At 40.6% G+C, this 23237-nt stretch overlaps 1 protein-coding gene across 8 annotated transcripts in view; it reads left to right on the forward strand.

Moving 5' to 3' along the window:
- The window catches only part of flna (filamin A, alpha (actin binding protein 280)), a 71556-nt gene that overhangs the window by 16962 nt on the left and 31357 nt on the right, over positions 1 to 23237 (forward strand). For all 8 annotated transcript variants that reach the window (XM_088627040.1, XM_088627035.1, XM_088627037.1 and 5 more), the window contains exons 3-11: positions 14613 to 14864; positions 15356 to 15453; positions 18189 to 18336; positions 18841 to 18959; positions 19367 to 19444; positions 19580 to 19742; positions 20461 to 20661; positions 22542 to 22679; positions 22777 to 22903. In XM_088627040.1, the coding sequence (XP_088483166.1) occupies positions 14613 to 14864; positions 15356 to 15453; positions 18189 to 18336; positions 18841 to 18959; positions 19367 to 19444; positions 19580 to 19742; positions 20461 to 20661; positions 22542 to 22679; positions 22777 to 22903 (1324 nt within the window). The remainder of the gene's footprint in view (positions 1 to 14612; positions 14865 to 15355; positions 15454 to 18188; positions 18337 to 18840; positions 18960 to 19366; positions 19445 to 19579; positions 19743 to 20460; positions 20662 to 22541; positions 22680 to 22776; positions 22904 to 23237) is intronic.

Raw genomic sequence — 23237 nt, forward strand, 5'->3', positions numbered from 1 at the left:
GGAGGAGCACTTTACATGAGACAAAAATTGACAGGACCACAAAGCTTGAGTATTCCTCTGTGTTCCTGGCCTCAGATTTGATTTTGAAATGGAAGGAATAAACTTGGTCAAACCCTGTTTTCAGGAATCTGATTGAAAAGCCAGGAAAGTCTTAGAGCCACAGGGAACCAAGCACAGATCCTTGAGGCACACCAGGGTTCTTTCTAGTGGATTGATAGTTCTTCAGCCGGATTGTAACCTCAAATGAATTTCTGCTTCATCCGATTAGAAAATGGACCCCCGTACCATTGAACTTGGAAGTGCTCAATGTGAAGGGTAAAGTCTTCTGGTTTTGTTAAACCATGTATAGAGTAGGTGTTAGCCTAGCCGTGACCCCAGTTTTGAATGGGATCCCTAATTCTCTGGAGAAAGCCCCTAGCTACTTTCTGAATCCCCTTGTGTTGCCATGGTGATGGGTGAGAGATAAGAAAGAATGAGGTAGGCATCTAAATGGTGACATCCTTTGTAAAGGAAAATTAAGGAAGTTCCCATGTGGGGGGCCTCTGGGAACAGGGCTGCCTTGCAAAGGGAGATCCCCACCCCCCACATCTTCCCCTGATGCATTGTTTTACAGTGACGTATGGACAGGTCTTGGAAGTTTTTACTCCTCCAATTGATACTGCTCTCCTGCCATAATTTTAGTCCCTCTTCTCCATCAGTTTTTAGCCCCTTGAAATTCTGCCTTTTACTGCCTGAAGCCTTTTCAGGTTTTGTACATATTGCCAAGTTAATTCTAAATGCCAGCTGTGTTTTCTACAATTTCATGTGTTCAAAGGAGATGAACAGCCTCAATCTGTCCTCTTTAACCACATTTTGAATAACTGTGTACGTGAGTGCAGTTTATTCCAGCTCCTGCTGTAGCCTGCCTTTAGGGCAGTACTTCTGGCCCAGCTTTTCTTGGCCTCTGTGCAGACATGAACGTGTTTTTGGAGCTGTAATTTTTGCAGAGCCAGCACATGCCGAACAAGCCACAATGGCGTATCTGAACGCTGTATTAGCAACCCATCCCCTGCTTATTGCTAAAAACCTCAACTTCTAGCACTACTGTGAAGGTTTTGGAGGGTTTGCATTAAGTTTTTCTCCCTCATACAGTGTCAAGGAATTTCATTCCTTTGTTGCTGAAGGCTGTATGATTCTACAACTCTCATTTTGCCCATCCGCTAAGCTGCTGGTAGTGTCCTCTGTCTTCCCCAACCATATGGGGAAGCACAGTGCAAATTATTTTGAACCCTTCAGTCAAACCTTGTGCATGAAAACCTGTGAGATGGCAAAGCAGTAAGACTTGAAGAATCCTAAAAGGAGCTCTAGACCTGTATGGCTGTTGTGCAGACTTTGATCGTTTTTTTTTTTTTAAACCAGTATGATAATCAGTCTCCTTTTGCTTGAGACGTATAATGTCTAGGCTGTGCAAACTTTGCTACTTTTCTGACAGTTTTGTATCTCTGTGTGCTGTGGAATTTGTGCTCTGTGTTTCAACAGGCTTTGCTTACGAGGCGAGGCAGAGTGATGTTTAGCTAGAGGCTGGGCTGGAGCCTTCTCAGCTGAAAAACAGCCAAGTGTTTGAGAAGGGGTGGTTGTTTTTCTTTAGAGTTATAGCTGTTGATGCCTTTTAAACTTTATTTGTAGGAAAGAACTTGTAAATGAAATGGACATGAGTTTGAACATGTGCTCTTTCAAGCATAAATCTTGTAGCTATAATCTTTTTGTGTGTAACTTTTTTTCTCCCAAACTCCAGCACAGTATGTTTGCTAAGGAATGATTTTGCTTGATATCCTTGACGGGAGTTCTCGGACATGAAAAGACGACGCTGTAAACAGGGGTTCAAATGTTCATACATGTTAGTCCAGGTCTGTAATTTCTGTTGTGCTTTGGTGGGGAAAAAGGAAGTTTCAAGTTTCTTAGCCTTGAAGTGAAAATTGGAAATGGCGAACTTTAGGAGGAAGATGCACTGACTGGTGTCAAAGTACAGTATAATTACAGTTGAGTAATGATCTACTTGTGCAATTGTGGTCTAATACCACCTCTGGGTGTGTCGGGAACCTTTTCTGAAAGGTTGTGCCCCTTTTCCCATGTGCTAATAACGATCTTCCTGTAAAGCTACTTTGATTTGCATCATTCCGTGCTACCAATTTCACAAATTATGTGGAGCTTCTCCAGAGCGGCTCATTAAGTGGGGGGCCTCTACTTAGCCAGTTTCAGACTTGCAATCCAGAGATTTGTGGCTGGTTGAAACAGGCTAGCCTTGCACTAGTGCTCATTGAGATTGGTTCAGGATGAAGTGATTCTTATGTTTCTGGGGCTTGGCCTTTTTGCTTTCCCTGTCCACTTGACCAACTTCTCTTTAGGCAAGATGGCATCCTGGAAGAAGTGGAACTTCATAACTTAAATTCTTCTAGGAGTCATGGATTTAAATGTATGTGACCGTGTTGTGACTGAAACGCAAAGTTTCTTTCTACAAATTCCCAGGTTTATTAGAAGTGCTCTCTGGATGTTAATGGAGACGTGCATTTGAATTGGGATTCAGTTGTACTTGATAAACTCTGAGGCGTTGGCGATTGCTCCACACAGCATTTTGATTGCGATATTGAGACAAGACTGTTCAGTTAGCTGACAAGCTGAAATTTGAAGTCTGGTGTAAGTATAAACTCCTGGTTCCCAAACCATGTCTTGACGTGATCTTTCCAGGACTGGAGACTTGGAACAAAGAGCCAGGCATCATGATGACTATTCTGCCCTTATATCAGCTACAGTTCCTGAATCACTCCTTCTGGAATATTCCTATGCTTTGTATGCATCTCCAGAGCAGAAGACTCCAATTTATAAAGTCAAATGAAAATTTTCCCAGATTGTCAGGGCAACATGTGCTGTTTTGGAATTTTAAAGGCAGTGTTGTCTCCCATTTCTGAACATGTTGGAGAGCTCAACACCAGTATTTTATCGTAAATGCTCTTATACAACTTTCTGTTCGGATATTTCCCGTACGCTAGCTACACAAACTATTTTTTTTAAAACTTCTCAGTAAAGCATTGGCATGTGTTTTCCCCTTTTGTCATTTCTTCCAGTTCAGCTATTGATGCTTTTTATTGGTTATTGTTGGAGCAGGCAGCTTTAAAATCCAGTAGAAATACAAGGAGGGGGAAAGGCAGTCATGTAGGTTTGTTTTTTTTAATGATACAGGGAATTGTACATGCATTTCATGGCTTCTTTTGTAACTCGGTCTGTGATCTTTAATCATTGTCCTCTTAACCAGGAGTTGAATGTATTCTAAAATGGCTGTAAGGCTCTTGTCGTTTAACTATATGTGGTATCACATGCAAGTGTGAAAAGACCTGTGCTGGATAACTTGGCTTGCACATCTTGCAACCTGGGATAGTTGAACATGCTGTGTGACTTGCCTTTCTGCAGTAGCACTGGAAATAATTCAGATTCTCCATCCACACTTTAAATGCTATATGACTTCCTTTTAGCTCTTCCAAAAAAGTGACCACCTATCATCCTGACTTCTTTTCTGGTTTTTATGTAACCTAAAAACTAGCATTTTATAAAGTTTTCTGCTTCCCTGCCAAACTGTTACCTCATGTGCAAGTGACACTAGCACTATGCCTCTGCTCTCCTGAACTGACAGATATGTGACTAATCTTGAATTCCTTGGTATTGTTCAATATTAGAATACAGTAGACCAGACAGATGTTTGCATGGGGATTCCAACCCTCTACTTTTGTTATTCTTGCTCCAGGAAGTCAGGATATCCTCACTGGAACAATATGAAGTGGGGAAGGCCGGAATTTCTAAACGCTCTAGGGGATTTGCAAGAACTCTTGAATTCTAGTAGTGGTGGGGAGTCTTTGGGAAGAGAGGAATTGTAATTAGTGAGTGCGGAGCACCGGAAATATCTTGCCAGTTTTCAGCCACAGAAAAGCAGAGTGGGGATGAGGAATCTACTGTAATTGGATGGAAGATTTCATTTGGCATTTGGCCATGTTGGAGTTGCACATTTGCAGCATGTCACTGTGCTGCACAGCATCTTATTGACGACTGGAAAGTTGGTTTATCCTTTTGCCATGCTTTCCGGTTGTGCTGTTTTTGATTGATGTAAACCTGGTTACATGACCTTGTGGAGATTGTTTTCTGTAACTACTGATTATTGTAGGCAAATTCCTCAAGGCTAAATGGGTGGGGGGTGGTTATACAGCAATCATAACCCTACATGTTAAGTGCATGAGACGTGGTGTGCTGTAAAACAATGGGTCCATCTAAAACATGGATATGGCAAAGGTCTGTTTGTATGATAAATACAGCAGGATTTACACATACTGGTCATGCTCTTCTACTGTAGATATTGCACTTGATTTTATTTTCATTTTGTGTCCCTTAAAACCCCTTTTTTTTTTGCCTTCACGTACATTTGCATTTTCAGTCTCTCCAGTTTGAAGGGCTGGATTTCTCTGTTCAGGTTCACCGCAGTGGTTAGAGTACTGGTCAGTTATGGACAGTTTGAAGACCTCTTTTATAGCAGAGTTGGAGTTATTTATTCAAATGTAATGAACCTTAAAAAAACCAAATGAAGGGGGATTTCTGATAGAGGAAGAATCTTTTGGCTCTTAATTTTTTTTGCACTTTGTGGTTTTTCTAGACTGTCTGGGCGGAGGTTTTTTGCTTTCGTTGGTTTTAGTATGAACAAAAACCTTAGCTGCCTCGCCGCACGTTTTTGAAGAGCTGAACCAGCTGCATCACGTGGGTAGGAGCTTTTCTAACCACTGGCACGCGAACTGGCAGGGCATGGGTAGATTTATTAGCGTTAATTTTTTTTTTGCTGTTTTTCTTGTAAGAGTGGCTGGTAATTTAAGGTGAGGGATCGGCTGGTAAGCCAGTCATTCGTGGCTGAGGGGAATAGGCAAGGCACAAAACTTGCATCATCCTGATCCTTTCTTAGTTTGCCTTATCCACACTGAAAAACATTTCAGATTTAAAATGCTTCATGAGATTTAGTGAATACTTTTCAAAGTACAGATCTTAAAAAATGTGGGACTTTTCAAAATTATTAGATACATTCAGAACAAGGTAATCTTGATCATTATGTCTGATCTTCAGCTATCTTTTTTTTTTTTAAAGGTAAGTGGCAAATGTGTGGTTGTCTGACACTTTTTATTGACATCAAAGGAGCTGTTTTCCATCTGTGCTTTTGTGTTAGTTTTCTCCTACTTGCACATCCTGTTTTGTCAATTCAATGTGATTTTTCTCCCCATCATGCATAGGTTTCTCCCTAGTGCACATTGTTTTAGCAACATTTCCTTAGTGTAATTAAAGGAAAACATTTGTCCCTCTTCTACTTTGTCTCTATACTTAAACCCTGAGAATTTGTCAAATGCAGGTTTAGATTTGCTATGATTTGGTGCTACCCCTCAGATATTAAGTAAGGTGGAGTCTGCTCAGTACTGGAGGATTTTGCTGCTGTAAATGGCGTTGGTAGACTAGTTGGTGGCAGTCCTTCCACTGGAGCAGCATCTCGAAATCCAGTGCCCTAGGATGGGTTACTTTTCAGATGAGCTGTGCAGCTGAGGTCTTGCCTACTTATTTACTGAAAGATTTCTTGGTATCAACACCAGTGTCTTGGTTAAATTCTGCTCAGGTCTGTGTACTTTCCACACTTTGATTGCTAAAGCATTTTCTCATGATCCATGTAGTATGGCTGTTGGCCCATAATGGTGGCTGTCACCCTGGTAGGTGCTGTACTTCATTTGGTGGGAATAAGGGCCCCTAATGAATATAAAGCAAGTGGTATCCAGTGGGCTAAAAGGTGCTATATAAGCAAAACATCCAAAGATGGAATAAAACTTTGGAGAAAGCTAAGATCTGCTACTCCTAAAGTATTGTGTAAAAGTGCCGTCTTAAATTTTCAGCTTTAGAAGTTTGCTAGGGGCACAATTACTGTATCACCGGGACATTTTCTGTTGGTTTCAGCAAACTGAAGGGATGGAGAACCCCATGCAAATGCTATTTTTGTCAAATTTTAAACTCTTAAATGTTTTTGGTAAATTAGATTTTCCAGGTAGTACAATAACCATTTTCTATTGGTGTAAAAAGATGACTGTGCAGTACAGAGCTATGCGCAGCCAATGTAATGAAGGCCACAAGCACTGATGACATTCACTGTATGGAATAATAGTATGCCATTTGAAACTTCGGTTATACAGGCAGATGGTTTGCAGAGTTCTGCAAGTTTGCCAAGGGGCAATTTCAGAAGGGGGGAAAAATTATTTAGCCACATCCTGTACATAGTGGCCTGTAGATGGAATTTTTTTCTGGACACTGGCGGGGCGTTTGGGGTGTTTTGCTAGTTTCTTTCTGGTCATCTTGGAACGTTGCTGGGGAAGAGGCATTGTGAGAGGACAGGTTTCATAAAAAAGCAGAAATTCTTGGCATGCTTTGTGGCCTGCATTAAATCAAAACTTTAGCTCACAAATGACTAACTGGAAGCTTGACTCTGTGCTACAGTTTGACTGAAATGTGAAGCCTTTGCAAGTAAAAATACTGCAGTGGATCTATTTGCAATAGGCAGGTGGATGCCTTTTTGTTCCAACCAAGCTCTGTGCAATCCAGTTTGATTTACTTAATTGGGTCTTTTACCTCTTTAAAAGATGTAGATCTTGCATCTGTTCCTTGCAAATGTTCTGTGCTTATAACTTGCAAATGTTAAGTTGATCCCAGTACTGGATTCGAATTAGCTGAAAGTAATATAAAAGTATGTAACTGGTTTAGCCCAATTGACATGGAGCATGGTAAGAATAGCCAGAAGAGAGGACAGGTCAAATACAAATCTACGAGTAGCAAATTTAAAGCCATAGCCTTACTTTGAGTAGAAGCAATAAGCCTCGGGAAAGGTCAGCCTCCACCCCAGTTACGAGTTCAGTACTTCCAAGTTTTTTCTGGGTTTCCACTGTGGAAATGCAAAGTCTGCTTTTTAAGATGGGCTAATTTGATAAATCAATCCATTAATACCCACTCATGAGGAAAAAGTACTGGTTATGCACATCTCTGCTGCATGATAAGCCTGGTATTTGCCACAGTTGCTGTATGTAGCATGCTTAATGTTGGCAGTTGTCCATGTCCAATGCAGTTCAGTCAGTACAATGCATGGCTCAAGTCTTGAGTACTTTAAATGTAGATGGTTTTTACAACAAGGTTCCTTTTTGAAGATGCTCTAAATCTTGCATCTGGTAAAAAGTTAACTTCAGTTTTCTAGGTCATTGTGACCAACATGCACAATGACCTATTGCAAGAAATACATTTTTGTAGTCAAAGCAGATTGGATTAGAACTCCAGGGGATCTAGTCCTTATGCTTATGTTATTTAGCCTAATCATGGATAATTACTCATTACAGCTTTTTTTCAGGTATGTTTTTTTATATTCTGTTAGGGCTCCAGTACTGTAAGCTATAGCTTCATGGTTTTCCTTTGGCTACCATGATTTGGATGTGGTGGAACAAAGACAAAGACCATTGCATAAGCTCACATATCCACAAAATATATTTATGGCATTTAAAATGAACTGGGACTAGATTTTTCTGATGCAGTCTTGGTGCATCACTGCTCTAGACTCCACAACTTGTAGTTCTCCGTGCAGTCATCTTGAACAATACCATCAGGAGACCCAAGCGTAATGGTTTTGTGCCTCTGGAAAAAGTTGCCACTCATGGAAAATCTTAAGACTTTTAACAAACATACAGTACAAAACCAACAGATGACGAGTGAACAAAAAGCTGAAGCTTGCTTATATGGTACTTTCTTAGTTTTGTCAAGAATAGCCATTTTCTGATAGAAATAATCACCATTTGTGTACAAAGCTTTTTCAAAACGTTTGAGAAAGGAATCACTCTACAGTTGGCAACTTTCATTCTGACGGAACATTAAACTTTGTAAGTAAATTCAGATATGGGGGGGGGAATGCATAAAAATATCAGTAGGGCCCACTATGAAAGTAATGGACTAGTAGCAGATGTAGCCACATTAGATGTAGTACATCTGCTTTGCACCAGGCTACAAACTGCTTCTGGGATTCGGTCCCATTCCTTTTGTAGAGCCTTGACCTAGCTTAACCAGCTTGGTTACTGGACTGAACCCTAGCGTTGCATCCCACAGATGTTCAGTAGTCCTCAATACTAAATTGATTATAATCATTAAGCGAGCAGGATGAATGCGAGATGCAGTACTAGATTGCCACATAGATGAGGCCAGAGAAAGGGCAACTGTTGAAGTACTGGGGCTTCACTGTTGGCAACCTGACTACATGGCCCTACAAATACTCCAGGTGAATGTCTGAACTAACTGTAGGCACTACTGCCCTGGCTGTCACTCTTGGACCTCCTTATTAATTGAGATTTAGCAGATTAAATTCCCTACATCCTGTGCCCAGTCTTGCCAATATGAGTTCTTATCAAAAAGTGCACTACAGACCATTTTAAGTGGTGAATCAAACTAGAGGGGGTGCCAAAAAAACATTGCATCATTTTCTGAAATTTCTTAATGGTTTGTATTCTAATCTACAATTATATCAATCCTGAGGTATTTATTATGCGCAGAAAGCCCTTGGTTGCCTGATCTTGCCCTCTTATGGAGGGCCTGATGTAGGACTTTATCTGTAACAAATGTCATGTAAGAACTGGCAAGTTGCATAGCTTTTTTTTTCTTGTGAGGGTGGGGCAGGTTTTAAAATGAGATCACTGTTTAGATCAAAGCCTTTTATTTTCATCTAGCTGGTAACTTCAGGTTGGCTACAGAATTTTTCTCATGAGATGACTGAGCAACATTTCAAAAGTGCATTTTAAGAATTGCAACATTTTCCTATGTCAAGCCAAGTTTGCTAGTACTGCATATCCATAACAAAGTCTCATTAAATGATGTTTTTTTTTTGTAGCTGAATGTTTGTAAGAACTTGAATCTTGTAGCCAAATATTTCAAGGCCAGTTGATCAGCAAGTTCATAATTCTTTCCTTTGAATTGCTTCGTTTCTTTGTACCTCACAGATTAAGAGGGGTGGTGGGAAGTATTGAGGATCACCAGTGTTAGTGACTTCATAGTGCATGATGTGCACATAGCAAAACCTTACATAGCTTTTTTTTTTTGCCATTCCTTTTCCCTTTCTCCTCCTCCTGAAATTGGAAACCTCAGTGGTGGGGATTTTTTTTGCCTGCCAGGATTAAGTTCGCTTCTGTCCTTTTATGGCTAAAAAATCAAGGGAACTTTCAGCTTGTGAGTAAGAGCAGGAGGGAGGGCTGTTTGCTGATGCCTATGAGGTGGTGGTGTGGAGCGGGGGAGGCTGGGAGTTAGGGAGGAGGAGGAGGAAGTCTTGGTTTGCTAGGACAGTACATTTCCCCCCCCCCCCCCCCCCCCCAGATCACACTCTGGCTTGTTGTTCAACAGTACAATATACTGGTTAGTGCATGCTTGGAGATTTTCTCCTGCAGATTTCTCCATGTAGCTTCGAATGGATCTGTTAGGAAGGGGATAACCATTTTTCTAGAGTAAGCTGTAAGAGGTGCAAAGAATTATCCTGAACTTCCAAGGGCTGCAGAGGAGGTTACTATTGTATAACTGGGGGGTGGGTGGGGGGAGGAATTTAATAGCCATCTGCTCTAAACGAGTTCTTTTGGAAAGATTTGCATCTCGTTGCAGGTGTGTACTGTAGGTAGTTTTTGTTGAAATTTAACTTCTTTAGTTGTCTTCTGTTCCCATCTTCAAGTGAGTACAGTATAGCAGAAAAGCTGTTATAAACTGATCGCAATCGGAGCAGTGGGTGTGTCAAGTATTTGAAAGTGTTATTGCTGATGGCGCAGGATTTCTTCCTCTTGTTTAGAGACGTTTGTGATTTGTAATAGTTGCAACTTTTTTTTTTTAGACATTGGGTTACATGCGTTTTTGGCACTTGGTTAACTTGCCTTTACCTACCTACCCACCCAAAATCGCATGGAAGAAAGATGGTTTTCTAATGATTACTCCAAGAATGCACACAAGATGCAAATCCCCCCCCCCATACCATATCGGCAACATCTGGAAGGTGCAATAATAACTCAAACATGTTAAAGAGGTAACAAGTTCATTAAAGTACAGTGTAGGCTTCAAGGAGGTGGCATATACGACCTTTTTGTATAGAGAAATGCTGTGGAGAAGACCTTGTTGGCAGAAGTTGTAGGGTAACTGCAGAATGAAACGCAATCATTTGCTTCTCTGGGTTCTGCTGTCTGTTGAAAATGGTCATGTATGGTATGTGGGAAGGAGTCTAAGCCTGAAAGCATCTTGTGGTCACATCTGCAGTTCTGCCATGCGCACAACTTCCATTTGCATGGTCTGAGGGTTTCTGCTCCCAGTCCAAAGTCTCTATGCTGGAAGCAAAGTGGAAATGATGAAAGGAGTGAGAATCGGTGTCCCTTTAAAACTGCTCAGTCTTAAGCAATGTGCTATTTCAGAGCTGCTCAGAATTCTTCTGTAATCAGACCTGGAGTTAAAAAAAAAATGCATGATTTTGCAATTTATTTTTAACTCCTGGGATGGAGATGAGTCACTGCTCAGACATGTGACCCCTGCTGATCTCTTCCTGTACTGGGAGTCATTTTTGGGGAATTTTTTTAGGAAACTGGACAGGAGGGCAAAATAACTGACCATATATGACCATAAGGTTCAATGTAGAAATACCTTTTGCTCTACATGGTTAAGTGCTTTCTAGTCTTGAGGGAATATTTGGGGGTTCTATTTAACACCTCTTGTTCACCCCTTCTGTACCTGAATTCCTTAACTTAAAACATTTGGTTCTCTATTTTAGTGGCATTTGGGAAGGGTACTGTTCATTTCTCTTAAAATGAATACAATAATGAATGTAAATATACAGTCTGTGAAGAATGCTCTTAGAAATATTCCACAGCTGTTAGACATATGTTTGAAAATGCAGCATATTGAACTGCAGTGATTGTGTGTGTGTGTGGGGGGGTGGAATTCCAGGTTTTTTTCCCCCAGTTCTCATGAGTCAATGTTCCATGCAATGTCTGTTTTCTGCCTAGTGCAGTCACAACTTTTAATGCAGCTTCTGGAGTTGTGCAGTGGACGTTCCTCACTTCTACTTTTCATGAGGTACCGTGTGGTCGTTCTGTGCGTGCAAACAACATTCTAAATGAAATATTGAATGCAAACATTGCCAGTTGTAATTTAATCCTGGCATATTTCTCTTTTGGGTCTTCTAACAAGATGTTTTGGCCAACAGTCCATCTTTTTCTGCTCATGTAGGGTGTAAGAAATGTAAACCATTTACTGTACTTGTATACAGTCTCTACTAGAAGGGCCATGGAGCTCTGCTTGCATCAGCCTGTGACTAGTAATCACAGTAAGAATTGTGAACAACGCAGCACCTTAAACTGCTCCTTGTTAATAACCAAAAATGTTCCTATAATCAATTATATATATATGCTCCACTTAATGGTATTTTTGTGAAATGGGTAAAAACAGTTAGCTCCATCTGTAGAGCAGTAATACTGTTCTTTGCCCTTTTAGTTTTTCGTTCTGGCTTTTGTGGAATTTCTTTGTGAGCTGGCTTCATGTCATAACGGGAGAGGATGAGTTGGCCATGGAATGAATGTTACAGCACAAAAGGAATTGCTGATTAGATGACATACAGGCCTAGTCCTGTACTTAATGGGCCTGGAACCTTTACCCCCACCCCTGCAACAGTTCCAAAACATTTGTTGACTTTAGAGCAGGAACCGCCCTGTTACTATGGAAACAACATTGCCATCTACTGTGCCGCCTCGGCATTTAAGCTTTGCTCTGGTGAACAGGCCTTTCCCCAATTTGTTTCTCTCCAGAATGTTAGCACTAACAAAAGGGTGGAATGCGTCTTGTGGTTTAATTGTGTGCCTCCTTGTGAAGAAATTGCCCTTCCAGGCATTTGAAATCGACCCAGTCAGCTTTTTTCTTTTATATCTTTCAGTCTGCTTTTGTCGTCTCAAAAGAGCGATTTTATTTGTGCCTTGTTAATCACGTGGAAACAATACAGTTCAATTTCAAGTCTGTATATTTAAATTGTTGCATATCTTCACACCCCAAGAATGCATTTTATTGAAAACCAAGCCAGAAACGCAATCAATTTCAATTTGTCATCTGGTGTTGCGTTTTTTTTGGCCCATCATGCTCGTTTGGTTGCTGGAGGCTTATTGATCTATGGTTCTTTGGTTGCTTTTTGAAGCATCCTGGTGTCTGAACAAACCGCATTATAGAAATCCAGTACCACAAAAGTACTATTCTTTGTTCTAAACTCATCCTTAAAATCAACAGATTAAGTACAGCTTCTTAAAGGACAAAGCAACACATGATATAGGTTTTAATGATTGGAAAGGCTGAATTTAGTGCACTTAAAGCAACATTAGATTTGTGTTCCTTATGTTAAGTCTACATGAATTTTTTTTTTTATGGAGTCTTACTGTGCATTCTTATAGATTTTTTTTGGATTGCATTTGTTAGCCCTGTTATCCATTGATCTATTTTACAGTAAGTCATTGGTTCCCTCCATAGCAGAGAAGCGGCATTGTTTAGTGGTATAAAATTTTAGCAGTCTGAGTTTAAGACCCCACCCTCTTGTAGTACCAGGTTGTCACTGGTGTTGGGGGCGGATAAGGACAAATCTGTGGTTTATTTTTTGCACATGTAGTTAATGCTATCAGGCATGCAAGGATGCTTTCAAAGTAAGGCTTCTTATACTTTTTCTTGCTGTAATGGAAGAATTGACCGCAAACCAGTGAATTGTGTAGGCGTATGACAGCAAGGCCTATTGTTAGTTTATCATCTAGGATATTTCCCAGCTTTCCTTTTTGCCTTTTAATGTCCCTTGATGGGCCCCAGAACCCGCGATAATGGGTGGCCTGTTCTTTATCAAGACTTTGATCTTGGCTTTTAAGGGACTCCCAGGTTCCAAGTTCTGATCTCTCAGGTATGGAACTCGATGTGCTTGTACAGGGGTGAACAAACTGACTTTGTACGGGTGGCGTTGATTCCTTTTTTTTAAACCTGCTTTTACCTCTTTTCCCTTTGTTTTTCAATGTCAATTCTCAAGTGTTTTGTGATCATGCCAAGCTGTTTTTAACTTTAAGTGAAAGCAAACAAGTGTGCTCAACTGAAGACTGCCTACTGTGTGCAGGCTGCTAGTGTGGGGTTTAATTGCTTCAAAGGGAGGAGAAGTTCATTGACAGTAGGGGTCTGTGGTCTAGAATGATGGGACTTATGCTTGGAGACCTATGTCATCCATTTATTTTTAGCCTGTTTTTTTTCCTGGCCAGGGTCCCTAACCCTAAAACATACCATTCCTTAATTAGTTCGTTGTAACAGAAGGCTCTTCCTCCTATTGTTATATCTTGCCCAAAGCTAAAGAATCTTAAAGTACTGGATTCCTGCCTTTAAGTGACTTCTAAACTTGTGATTTTTCTACATATTCTTAGTATTTGTGCTGTATGTACCTTTTTTGTTTGAATAAACATCTGTGCAAGAAAAAGCCTTCTTAAGTCAAACCCAAACCTGAGGGAAGTGTAGTTAGAAAAGTGTCATGCAGTGTCAGTGTTCCCTTTTTACCCCATGATGTGCTTTGAACAGTTTTTTTTTATAGCAATTGTCTTATCGCAGCCACAAGCAAAAGCCTCAGAACAGCCTAAATGACATCGGAAACATGCTCGGCAAGAAAAAGACCCTAAACTTATCAAGTCATATTGCATCGTGCAAAAGATATGTGGTGTGCCTAGGGATTTTACAATGACGCAGCCTCTTGTTTCTGGGTGGGGCAGGATGGGTGTTGTAGCCAGAATTAAGAATGTGAGAATGTATGCTTAGAATCCAACACGTTATTTATGATTTGATGTGGCTTGGTTTCATAAGGGTAGCTGCAGGATTCCTAATGTCTGAGCTCTCTGAAGCTATTTTGTATGTTGGTAGTCTTTAACAAGAGTTTACAGTTCTATTATGTCTGTTCAGGAATCTCAAATCTTGGTCCTGGAGGGTCATTTTAACAGGTATCTTCATGTAGTGCTGGTAAATCAGCCCAAGCCAATAACTTCATTCAGATAACAGTCTAGCTGGGTTCTTAACATGCAAGTGAGTTGGCCTTCCAGGACCAGAACTGGGGATCCATGAGTTAGTTGATTTGTAATGAGAATTTGTTCCTGATCTTTCAGTGTGGTTCTGACATTGCAATATTGGAATAGTATTGATATGTTGGTCAATAGGTACAATTCTCTATAACGCATTGCAAGTACAAAGTGTGGCTTTGCTTGACCTATTGAACAGGCCTGTGATGTAATGTCTGCATTTGTTACACTATAACAGCCATGTGTTCAGTCAAATTTGGAGTGAGTGTATAAAAAGAAGCTGCTGGTTATTGGTCTAATTTGAAATGTTCTCTAGATGAGACCTAATTTTAATTTTCTATTTCTTTCCCCCCACAAAGTGATTAACTTTATATTTAAATTTGATCAATTGAATTTGGTTGGAATGAAAAATGAATTGCATCATAGCCTGATGGTGACTCTGCATATTGTCTCCTCCAGACTCCAAAGCCATTGTGGATGGGAACCTGAAGCTGATTCTGGGGTTGATATGGACCCTTATTCTCCACTACTCCATTTCCATGCCGATGTGGGATGAGGAGGAGGATGACGACGTGGCCAAACAGAAAACGCCCAAGCAGAGGCTGCTGGGATGGATCCAGAACAAGCTTCCCCAGCTGCCCATCACCAACTTCAGCCGGGACTGGCAGTCTGGCAAGGCGCTTGGTGCCCTGGTTGATAGCTGTGCCCCAGGTGGGTGTATGGTCAGCTTTGCAACCTGATGAGTGGTGTCTGACTGCAGCTGAAGGCACTTAAAAAGCTTGTTTTTAGTTGGCTATATAAGCCCAAAGTAGTTCCTGTAAGTCATAAAGGTGTTGCTTAATTTTGAGTAGATGTAGGCAAATTATGTACTGTATTCCATTTTCGTTCTTGTAGGCTTGTAAACCTTTTAGTGCTGGAAGGGCCAAATTCTTCATTTAAACAACTTTTCCTGCACCTAGAATACTGTAAATGTTTAGTGTTCTTTGTACAAAAATGTTCTCATTTATACCAGCTAGAAATGGTGTAATTTTTAATATGGGTTCATGGTATGTATTATCTGTGCGTGCTCGGAAAAGAGCATGTCTAAACGGAGCATGTGTTTATCCTGTACTGGCTATTTCAAATAAGGAAATGTAGTGGGATGTAAAAAGTAACATGTTCTGTTAGTGCACTGTGTAAATAAGTGAATTGGTCACCTGCAGGTCTGTGCCCTGACTGGGACTCTTGGGATCAGACGAAACCAGTGGACAATGCTCGAGAGGCTATGCAACAGGCTGACGACTGGCTGGGCATCCCACAGGTATAACCAAAACATGGGGACATAAGAAATCTGTCTGATTTGATCTGACCTTTTAGCTGGTCCTTGAAAGAGGTCAAGACATTGAATGCAGCCTCGTGGTTGGGTAGCTCATTCCAAACTTGCAGAAAGTACTTCTCTTCCTTAAAGAGCTGTGTAATTCATCCAACAGCGAGAGTGCCACTTGGGCTTAAGAACTTTTTAATAGCATGGCAGTGTTTCACTAGTGAACCTCATTGTTCATCTGTGCTTTTCTGGTTGCTAGAAGCTTCCTGGTTTGGTGATATCGGCTTCTTTTACAGATGCTCGAACACCATATTCCAAAGATTCTGGAATTTCAGCAGTTAGCCTTGCTCATGTATGTGTGATGTGTTCCACCCTTAAACATCTGTGAAGCGAATGTAGCTGATGCTTATGCAAGGGAGAACTGGGATGGCTTTCAGTATGCATTGATTGACTTGTCAAGACCATGGTTTCCCTAGCTGGCTAAATCTTGTTTTCTCTTCCGTTTTAACTTCTTTAGAAAGGCTGTTAAGCAATACTTTTAAAGTCTTCTTGGTCATGCTAAACTTTTTAGTCCCAAAGTGTTAAGTTAGGCCCTTAAGGCTTTTTGAATTGAGCCATTGTTGGGTAACCTTGTTCTGGTATCTTCTGCATTATGGGACTCCTGTGCTATCTGGTAGCTGTCTGGGTCAAGAGCAGATAACCTTAGTGTTCCATTCTGTGCCCTGATGTAACTTTTGATGCAGCTGGTACTTCTAGTCCTTCTGAATTCTCTCACAAGGAGTGGTTGCAGCATGGCCTTTCAGTGCAATGGAAAAACTAATTAAAATTACCCTAATTAAAATGAATGTACCCAGTGCAATTCATATTTAGGCATGAATGGTCTCATTCCCAAGAGATCTTATGGTTTTGGTACTTTAGTGCTAATATCTGCTCTTGCAACGGTTGCTTTATAAGTAAAGGCAAACATGTTTCATTTTTAAACATTTTCCTTTGTGTTTATGCAGTTAAGGCATCGTAGAATGTTCGAGCTGCAAATGTCTTTTTTTTTTTTTAATTTGTTGAATTACAGGAAAGGTGCTATGGTATGATATTTTGAAGTGCGGGTTGTCAAGGCATCTGAAAATAAAATGACAGTTGAATAATGTGGGCAGCCTTGTTTCCTGTTCTGGGTACAAGTTCCGCCAAATGACATGCAATTTTTTGTAATAGACTGGATTGTGTTTCATGAAATCTATGGAGAAAGTGTCCTTTCCTTTGCAGAGGACTTGACTTGGCAAGATCTGGCGTAAATGTTAGCTTCTAGTCCAGACCGCTGGCTTGTGTTTTGTTGGAGTGGCTATATCGGTAATAGTGTTTTTTCTGCATCTTAAAATATTAATGAGTAAGAAACGTGAAGGGAATCAAATTGTATTTGCTTTCTTAAAGTTCATTTTTAGCATAGTTTGCCCTGACAAGTAAAAGCAATGCTTTTTCCTGTTTTATGGATGGAGTGGTCTGCAAATCAGAAGCTTGTTGTGGCACTCCCTGTGCACTGAATGCCACTATATTACAGGCACTTCCTTCTTGAGGTCTCTTGTGATAAGTGGCAATAGAGTGGTAACGAGGTAAAGCTCTAGCCTCAAATAGGCAAGCAAAGTTGGTGCGATGAGGCAAACTGAAGTGGCCTGCTGTGGTTGGGGAGGCTCCCTTTTTGTAGTAGCAAGTTGGTAGATCAACAGCAGGCTCAATGTAGAATGTGTGTCCCATTTGTAACACTGTGATAAGCAAGTTGTAAGTCAGAGCTGCTCTGTGAACACGGGTGGGCACATTTCGGACTGCTTCATCCAATAGAGGGTTGCAGGAGAGCTGGAGTCTGCAAGGAAGGGTACACCCTGGATGGGACACCAGTCCACTACAGAGCTGCGACACACAAACCAAAATAAACTCACACCAGAGTCACTTTTTCTAGAAGCCAATTAATATTGCTGCCAAATGTCTTTTGAGCTGTGGGAGGAAACTAGGACATGTAGCATTACCTCAAATGCTGCTAAATTTACAGTGCAGAGGGGAAGCTTTACTGTTGTGCAGGATATCTTTTTATGCTCAAGGGTTCATTCATCATTTGCCAAAAATATTCGGCTTTCGGTCTTTCCAAAATAGCCTATATGCTTTATGCTTTCACCATGTTAACCCACACTGCCTTGACCAGGAGCTTTTAAGCCCTGCACCTGGAGTGCCTCATTCGAGCAGATTTGACAGGTAGCCTTTAAAAGATATTGGTGTCTAAAGGCATGGATCAATTTAACTGTGATCCGGTAAGCTAATGAGGTGTTCACTTAAGTAAATTGGAGAATTTGGAATGCATTGGTATTTTTCAACTCCTCCAGGAGCAGTGTTCCACGATTTTAGTTATTTAAACAAGTTTTCCTGTTCTGTAGCAGGTGATTTAGGGTGGCCTATAAGTAATTAACCCTGGTCCTAGAAAGTCCCAGTTCAGAGACCTTTGGCCTAGGCTTTTCTTCGGGAAGATCATGACATCACCCACTTTCAGTTTTCATCAATATTTAAATGCCGGAATAAAACCTACAACCCTTTTCTTTAGGTTTCCAAGGTTTGATTTCCACTGCAGTAACTTTTCCAAGTGAGATCCAGATGTATCTGGAATGAAATGTCATCTTTCAAGATGACAGTGGATTAAGAGGAAGTATGGAGGCAGGTCTTGCTCATGTTTCTGTAATACTTTTCTAAATTAGGTTATCACCCCTGAAGAAATCGTGGATCCCAATGTGGACGAGCACTCCGTGATGACCTACCTGTCCCAGTTTCCCAAAGCCAAACTGAAGCCAGGGGCTCCCCTCCGACCCAAACTGAACCCCAAAAAGGCTCGTGCCTATGGCCCAGGTAATCCTTTTACTCTCACTGACTAGTTTGTAATTGAAACTAATTGCTGTCTTTTTCTCTGATACTCAGTTTCAGATGGTGTTATTTTAGACCCTTGACTGGGGATTTTTACTGTGCATGTCACTTGTTGATATTCCTAACGCCATCTCAGCACATAATCTAGCTACTGTCGGCTTAGTTTCCTTGCTGCACTCTGTATTGGCAATAAGGGATAGTAATTGACCTGGTTTGTTTTTAAAGCCGCACCGTTTAAACTATTGCATTGTTCATCAAAGAAAACTTGTGTAAAGAAGCTCATCTTCTGCAGAACCTCAGATATTTACTCTAGGGTTGTGGGGGCCAGTGTATTTGTAGTCATTACTTTTTTTAAAAAAAAATGGTGAATCTTTGTTCAAACATTCAAGGTGATCTCTTGAATTTCTTACGGTTTGTTGATGTAAATAGTCTCAGGGCAACCCCAATTTAAGTTCTGTGTAAACCTTTTTAAATGTCTTGTTTATTAAGGTATCGAGCCCACTGGCAATGTGGTGATGAAGAAAGCTGAGTTTACAGTGGAGACCATCAGTGCTGGGATGGGCGAGGTCTTGGTGTATGTTGAGGACCCTGCTGGGCACAGGGAGGAGGTAAGATGGCTCACTAGACCACCTGTTGGGTTAGTGTGGCATTGCAGGGGTTTAGCAATGGAATTTAATTAGGGATTTTTCTAGAATGCTACCTGTGAATCTTAGTGAGGCTTTATAGTACCTTGTTTTCTGTAAATATTTTGAAAAGCATTTTGTGATTAGATCAACATCTTTTGCATTAGGCTCCTCGTGGGGAAAAAATAGAAATAACAAATTTCTTATGTTGCTAATTTTGTCGGGTTTTGGTCAGTTTTGAAGGATTTAATGTTCACATGAATTCCTTTAGTAGCACCTCAGTAGGGAATCAGTTGAAATATCAGTGTGACTTCTGTTGTCAAGCAGTTAGACATTAAGCAGCGACGCTGAATAATTGAGTGCAAGTACTGTATTCCTTTTTTTTTGTCTAGGCTAAGGTGACGGCCAACAATGACAAAAACCGCACCTACTCTGTTGTCTATATTCCCAAAGTGACTGGCACACACAAGGTAAAACTTCTTTCTCTTGGAGACTTGAGTTTATGGAATTTGTGCAGGTGCTGTAAATCTGCTGGTCTTAAGTTGGCATGGTGACTAAAGGGGCAGTGGGCTTTCAGAGTTCTGATGTCAGTGATCTCTTGTCAGGTGACTGTGCTGTTTGCTGGGCTTCACATTTCCAAGAGCCCCTTTGATGTGGATGTGGGGATGTCTCAGGGTGATGCCAGCAAGGTGACTGCCCAGGGTCCAGGACTGGAGCCCAGTGGCAACATTGCCAATAAGACCACCTACTTCGATGTGTATACTGCAGGTATCTGATGGTGATCACCGCATCTTATACAGCCTATGACCACCAAAACCATACATGCAAAACTTCTAAAATGCCATGAGAGACCTGGTGATGTTACAGTTGACATTGACTTGAAATGAATTATAAACTAGTTAACTATCAAATTCTAAGCCACGCTTGACAAGCCAGTTTAGACTTTTAGAACTCAATGGTTTTCTCCATTTTGTAAATTCTATAAATGGCCATTTTACCAAACTTCTCCTGAGGACACTTGATTATAACCAATGTTTTAACAAAATTAAGTGCATTTCATTTTAATTACCTGTTGTCTGGAGTCTTACCACTTTTACAGTTCATGCTAATTTGTAACAAAGGGAGTCATTTGAAATTAAAGCCTACTATGGCAGTCTTTTGTATGGTGTGTTTCTGCCCGAGTATGTACCCTGTATAGTGAGTCTTTGTGCACTGAGCAACATAATGGTAGATGTTTCATCGTTATTCTGAAAAATTGATGCTCTCCTAGTGTTTTTCAAATTAGACCAAAACAGGGAAATAGAGTATGGTTAAGAGAATGATTCCATCAGAGGATCCATTGTGTCCCAAATAAAGCATTGGGGCCCCTTCCCTGGATCAGTGATATTTCTGAATGGAATCTGTTAGTGCTATCATCTTGCACTTACTATACAGAAAGGGGGGAATGTCTTGATTCTAATGTCTTCAATGTTGCTTTGACTTCCAGGTGCGGGTATAGGAGAGGTGGGAGTGTCCATTGTTGATCCTACTGGAAAGAAGGACACTGTGGAGTGCAATATTGAGGACAAGGGGAACAGCAGCTACCGGTGTACTTACAAGCCCACGAAAGAGGGTGTCCACACCATCTACATCACTTTTGCTGGAAGTCAGATATCCAAGAGCCCCTTCACTGTCACTGTGGGAGAAGGTATGGGCAGTATTGATAATTTCTAAACCATAGAGATGAGCGCTACTCAACCTGCTGTCAGTTGGCATCTTTCATCAATAACCTCAATTTTTAAGCTTGATCTAAAAATCCACTCCATTCCATAATCGGTAAGAAAGTGATGCTGAATCATGCATCTTAACTCTTCAGCCCCTAAAAGTATTGGCTGTCATTTTGAGGTAATATTTAGTTATTAATAGTTGTAAGTTTAATCAGTTTGGAATTTGCTTTTTTTAGTGTAAAGAGGGGTGATAGGATCTTTTTGGATAATTGATAGAGGCAAGAACTATAAATAAGATCCTTTTACATTGGAGGGAATATATTTACTTATCTTAGATGTTAGCTTTAAACATTCATTGTCTTGCCAATTCCCCCTGTCCCCAAAGAAAAGTGGTTAAAATGCAATATTTTTACAATCAAGAAATTAGTACTAAATATCTAAAACGTTTAAGTTCAGAAAACTCCACCGGGTTGTTTCAATCATTTGGTTATGGTATTCTGAATGTATCTTGGTAAGGCTTGTTTTCAGACTAGCAGAATGTTTTAGATCTGTATTGTATGCTTTTTCATTTTTTGATCTTTTCTTTCCCTCAAAATGCTTTCCAGTCCAACTAGGACTTTTGGTGATGTCCCCTTCTCTCTGGATGAACTTTTTCAACTTCTGATGTCATTTCCTCTCTCCTTCGGTACTAGTAGTGTGCTATGCATGCTTGTATCTGTGCTTTTATGCCGTGTCATAAAATTGGAAATTATAGACCTTAGATAGCATCACAGTTTTAAATATTAACTGGCACTATGTAACTTTCATTGCATCAGCCAATTAACGTTGGGCTTAGAATTGCCCTATATGGGAAAGGGTTTTTAGCAGTCTCGGACTAAAGATGCAAATAGCATCTCTGAAGTTAGTTCCTTGTTTTAAAGGCTTTGTAGTGCATGGTGTGATGTTCTAACATACACAATTTGTTTTATATTAAGTAGCTGGTCTCCATTTGAGTACATTACTCCTAAACTGTGCATTGCTGTAATCTATTCTGTCTTCTGCAAGAGGTCTTGATACTTTTCTCTGCATTGTGCTGCTTTTCTTACTTTTGACTCTTGCTGGGTTTGAGGTGACAGGCTCTTTATTGAACGGGGGTTTGTGCTTTATCTAAACCATGCAGAAACCTCAATGCTGTCACGTTTCTAAAGTATTTTCAGTCAAGATCATTTATCTTTCTTGGTTAGTGATCCTGCTTCCTTTATTTCAGGAAATGGTTATCCTTTTTTTATAGCGAATGTTATGAGGGCATGTAGACAACATACCCAATACCACTTGATGTTTTGCAGATGCAATGGCTCCCTTTCTAAAGAGCTTTGTTCCTTGCTCTCCACCTTGTGTAGGCATCATAATGAGAATGCAACCTCTTAAATATATATTTGAAAACCATCCTGTTATGCTATAGGTTTGCAGCCATTGGACAGAGCTGTTGTGGTCCTCAAAGTAGGTCCATTGGTTGCTTGGCAACATACCTCAAAAGCCACTATTGACCACCTGAAGGAGCCAAATTTGAATCTTTCCGAACCTCACCAGTGTTGACTTGAACCGCTTTGTGCTACCACTTGGGGGAATCTTGACACTTGTTGGTAGCCAATAAAGGGACTGCTTAAGGTCTGAGTTCAGTTTGGCTTAAACATGAAAGAGCCATGGTTTCCATTCATATTTTTAAATTTCCTGGTGTCATTCTTTTAAAACACTCTGGGTAAACAAGATAAGACCTGCAAGTTCCAATAGGGTAGTACAGTATAACTTATCCAAGGATGTCAGTATTTTCAGGAGACATCACTCATCCTTTTCTAACGATACCTTGTATCTCTTCCACCAGCTTGTAACCCATCTCTCTGTCGGGCAAAAGGCCGTGGACTTCAGCCCAAAGGCCTGCGTGTCAAAGAGACTGCCGATTTCAAAGTTTACACCAAGGGTGCCGGTACAGGAGATCTGAAAGTCACTATCAAAGGACCAAGTTAGTATCGTGGCTTTCCATGCTGATAAAGTGAAGGTTGAAACTTGTTCAAATTTAAAATTGCATGGTTTAATTGCATTTGTTTGGCCCTCTCCAGAGGGTCTGGAGGAGCCTTGCAAGAAGAAGGACCTAGGCGATGGGGTGTACAGCTTTGAATATTACCCAACCACCACTGGGAACTACACCATCACCATTACATGGGGTGGTCAGCAGATCCCTCGCAGGTGAGCCATGGAACGTCATGGATGTTGCAATTAATGTTCATGTTGACACAAGTGTCACAATGTTTTTAATTGTACATTACATTCTGAATATTTTCAGATTCTGTTTCTGGTCTTTTTGTTTTAAAATTCTCTGTAATCATCGAGAATGAGAAGCACTCTAAGATGTTCGTTCTAAGCAGTCTTTCTGACTGGAGGTTGACTGTTGCACAACTTGATAGTAAACTTGGGAGGTGAATACGCGTGGAAGGTTAAATCTTCGTTTCCTCAGCCAGTTACCAGTGTGCCTTTACCACAAGTCCCTGAATGGGGAAAAACGCATATCTTGGCTTTTTTC

This window comes from Lepisosteus platostomus, chromosome 3, assembly GCF_059453375.1.
Source record: "Lepisosteus platostomus isolate fLepPlt1 chromosome 3, fLepPlt1.hap1, whole genome shotgun sequence".
Classification (NCBI taxonomy): domain Eukaryota; kingdom Metazoa; phylum Chordata; class Actinopteri; order Semionotiformes; family Lepisosteidae; genus Lepisosteus; species Lepisosteus platostomus.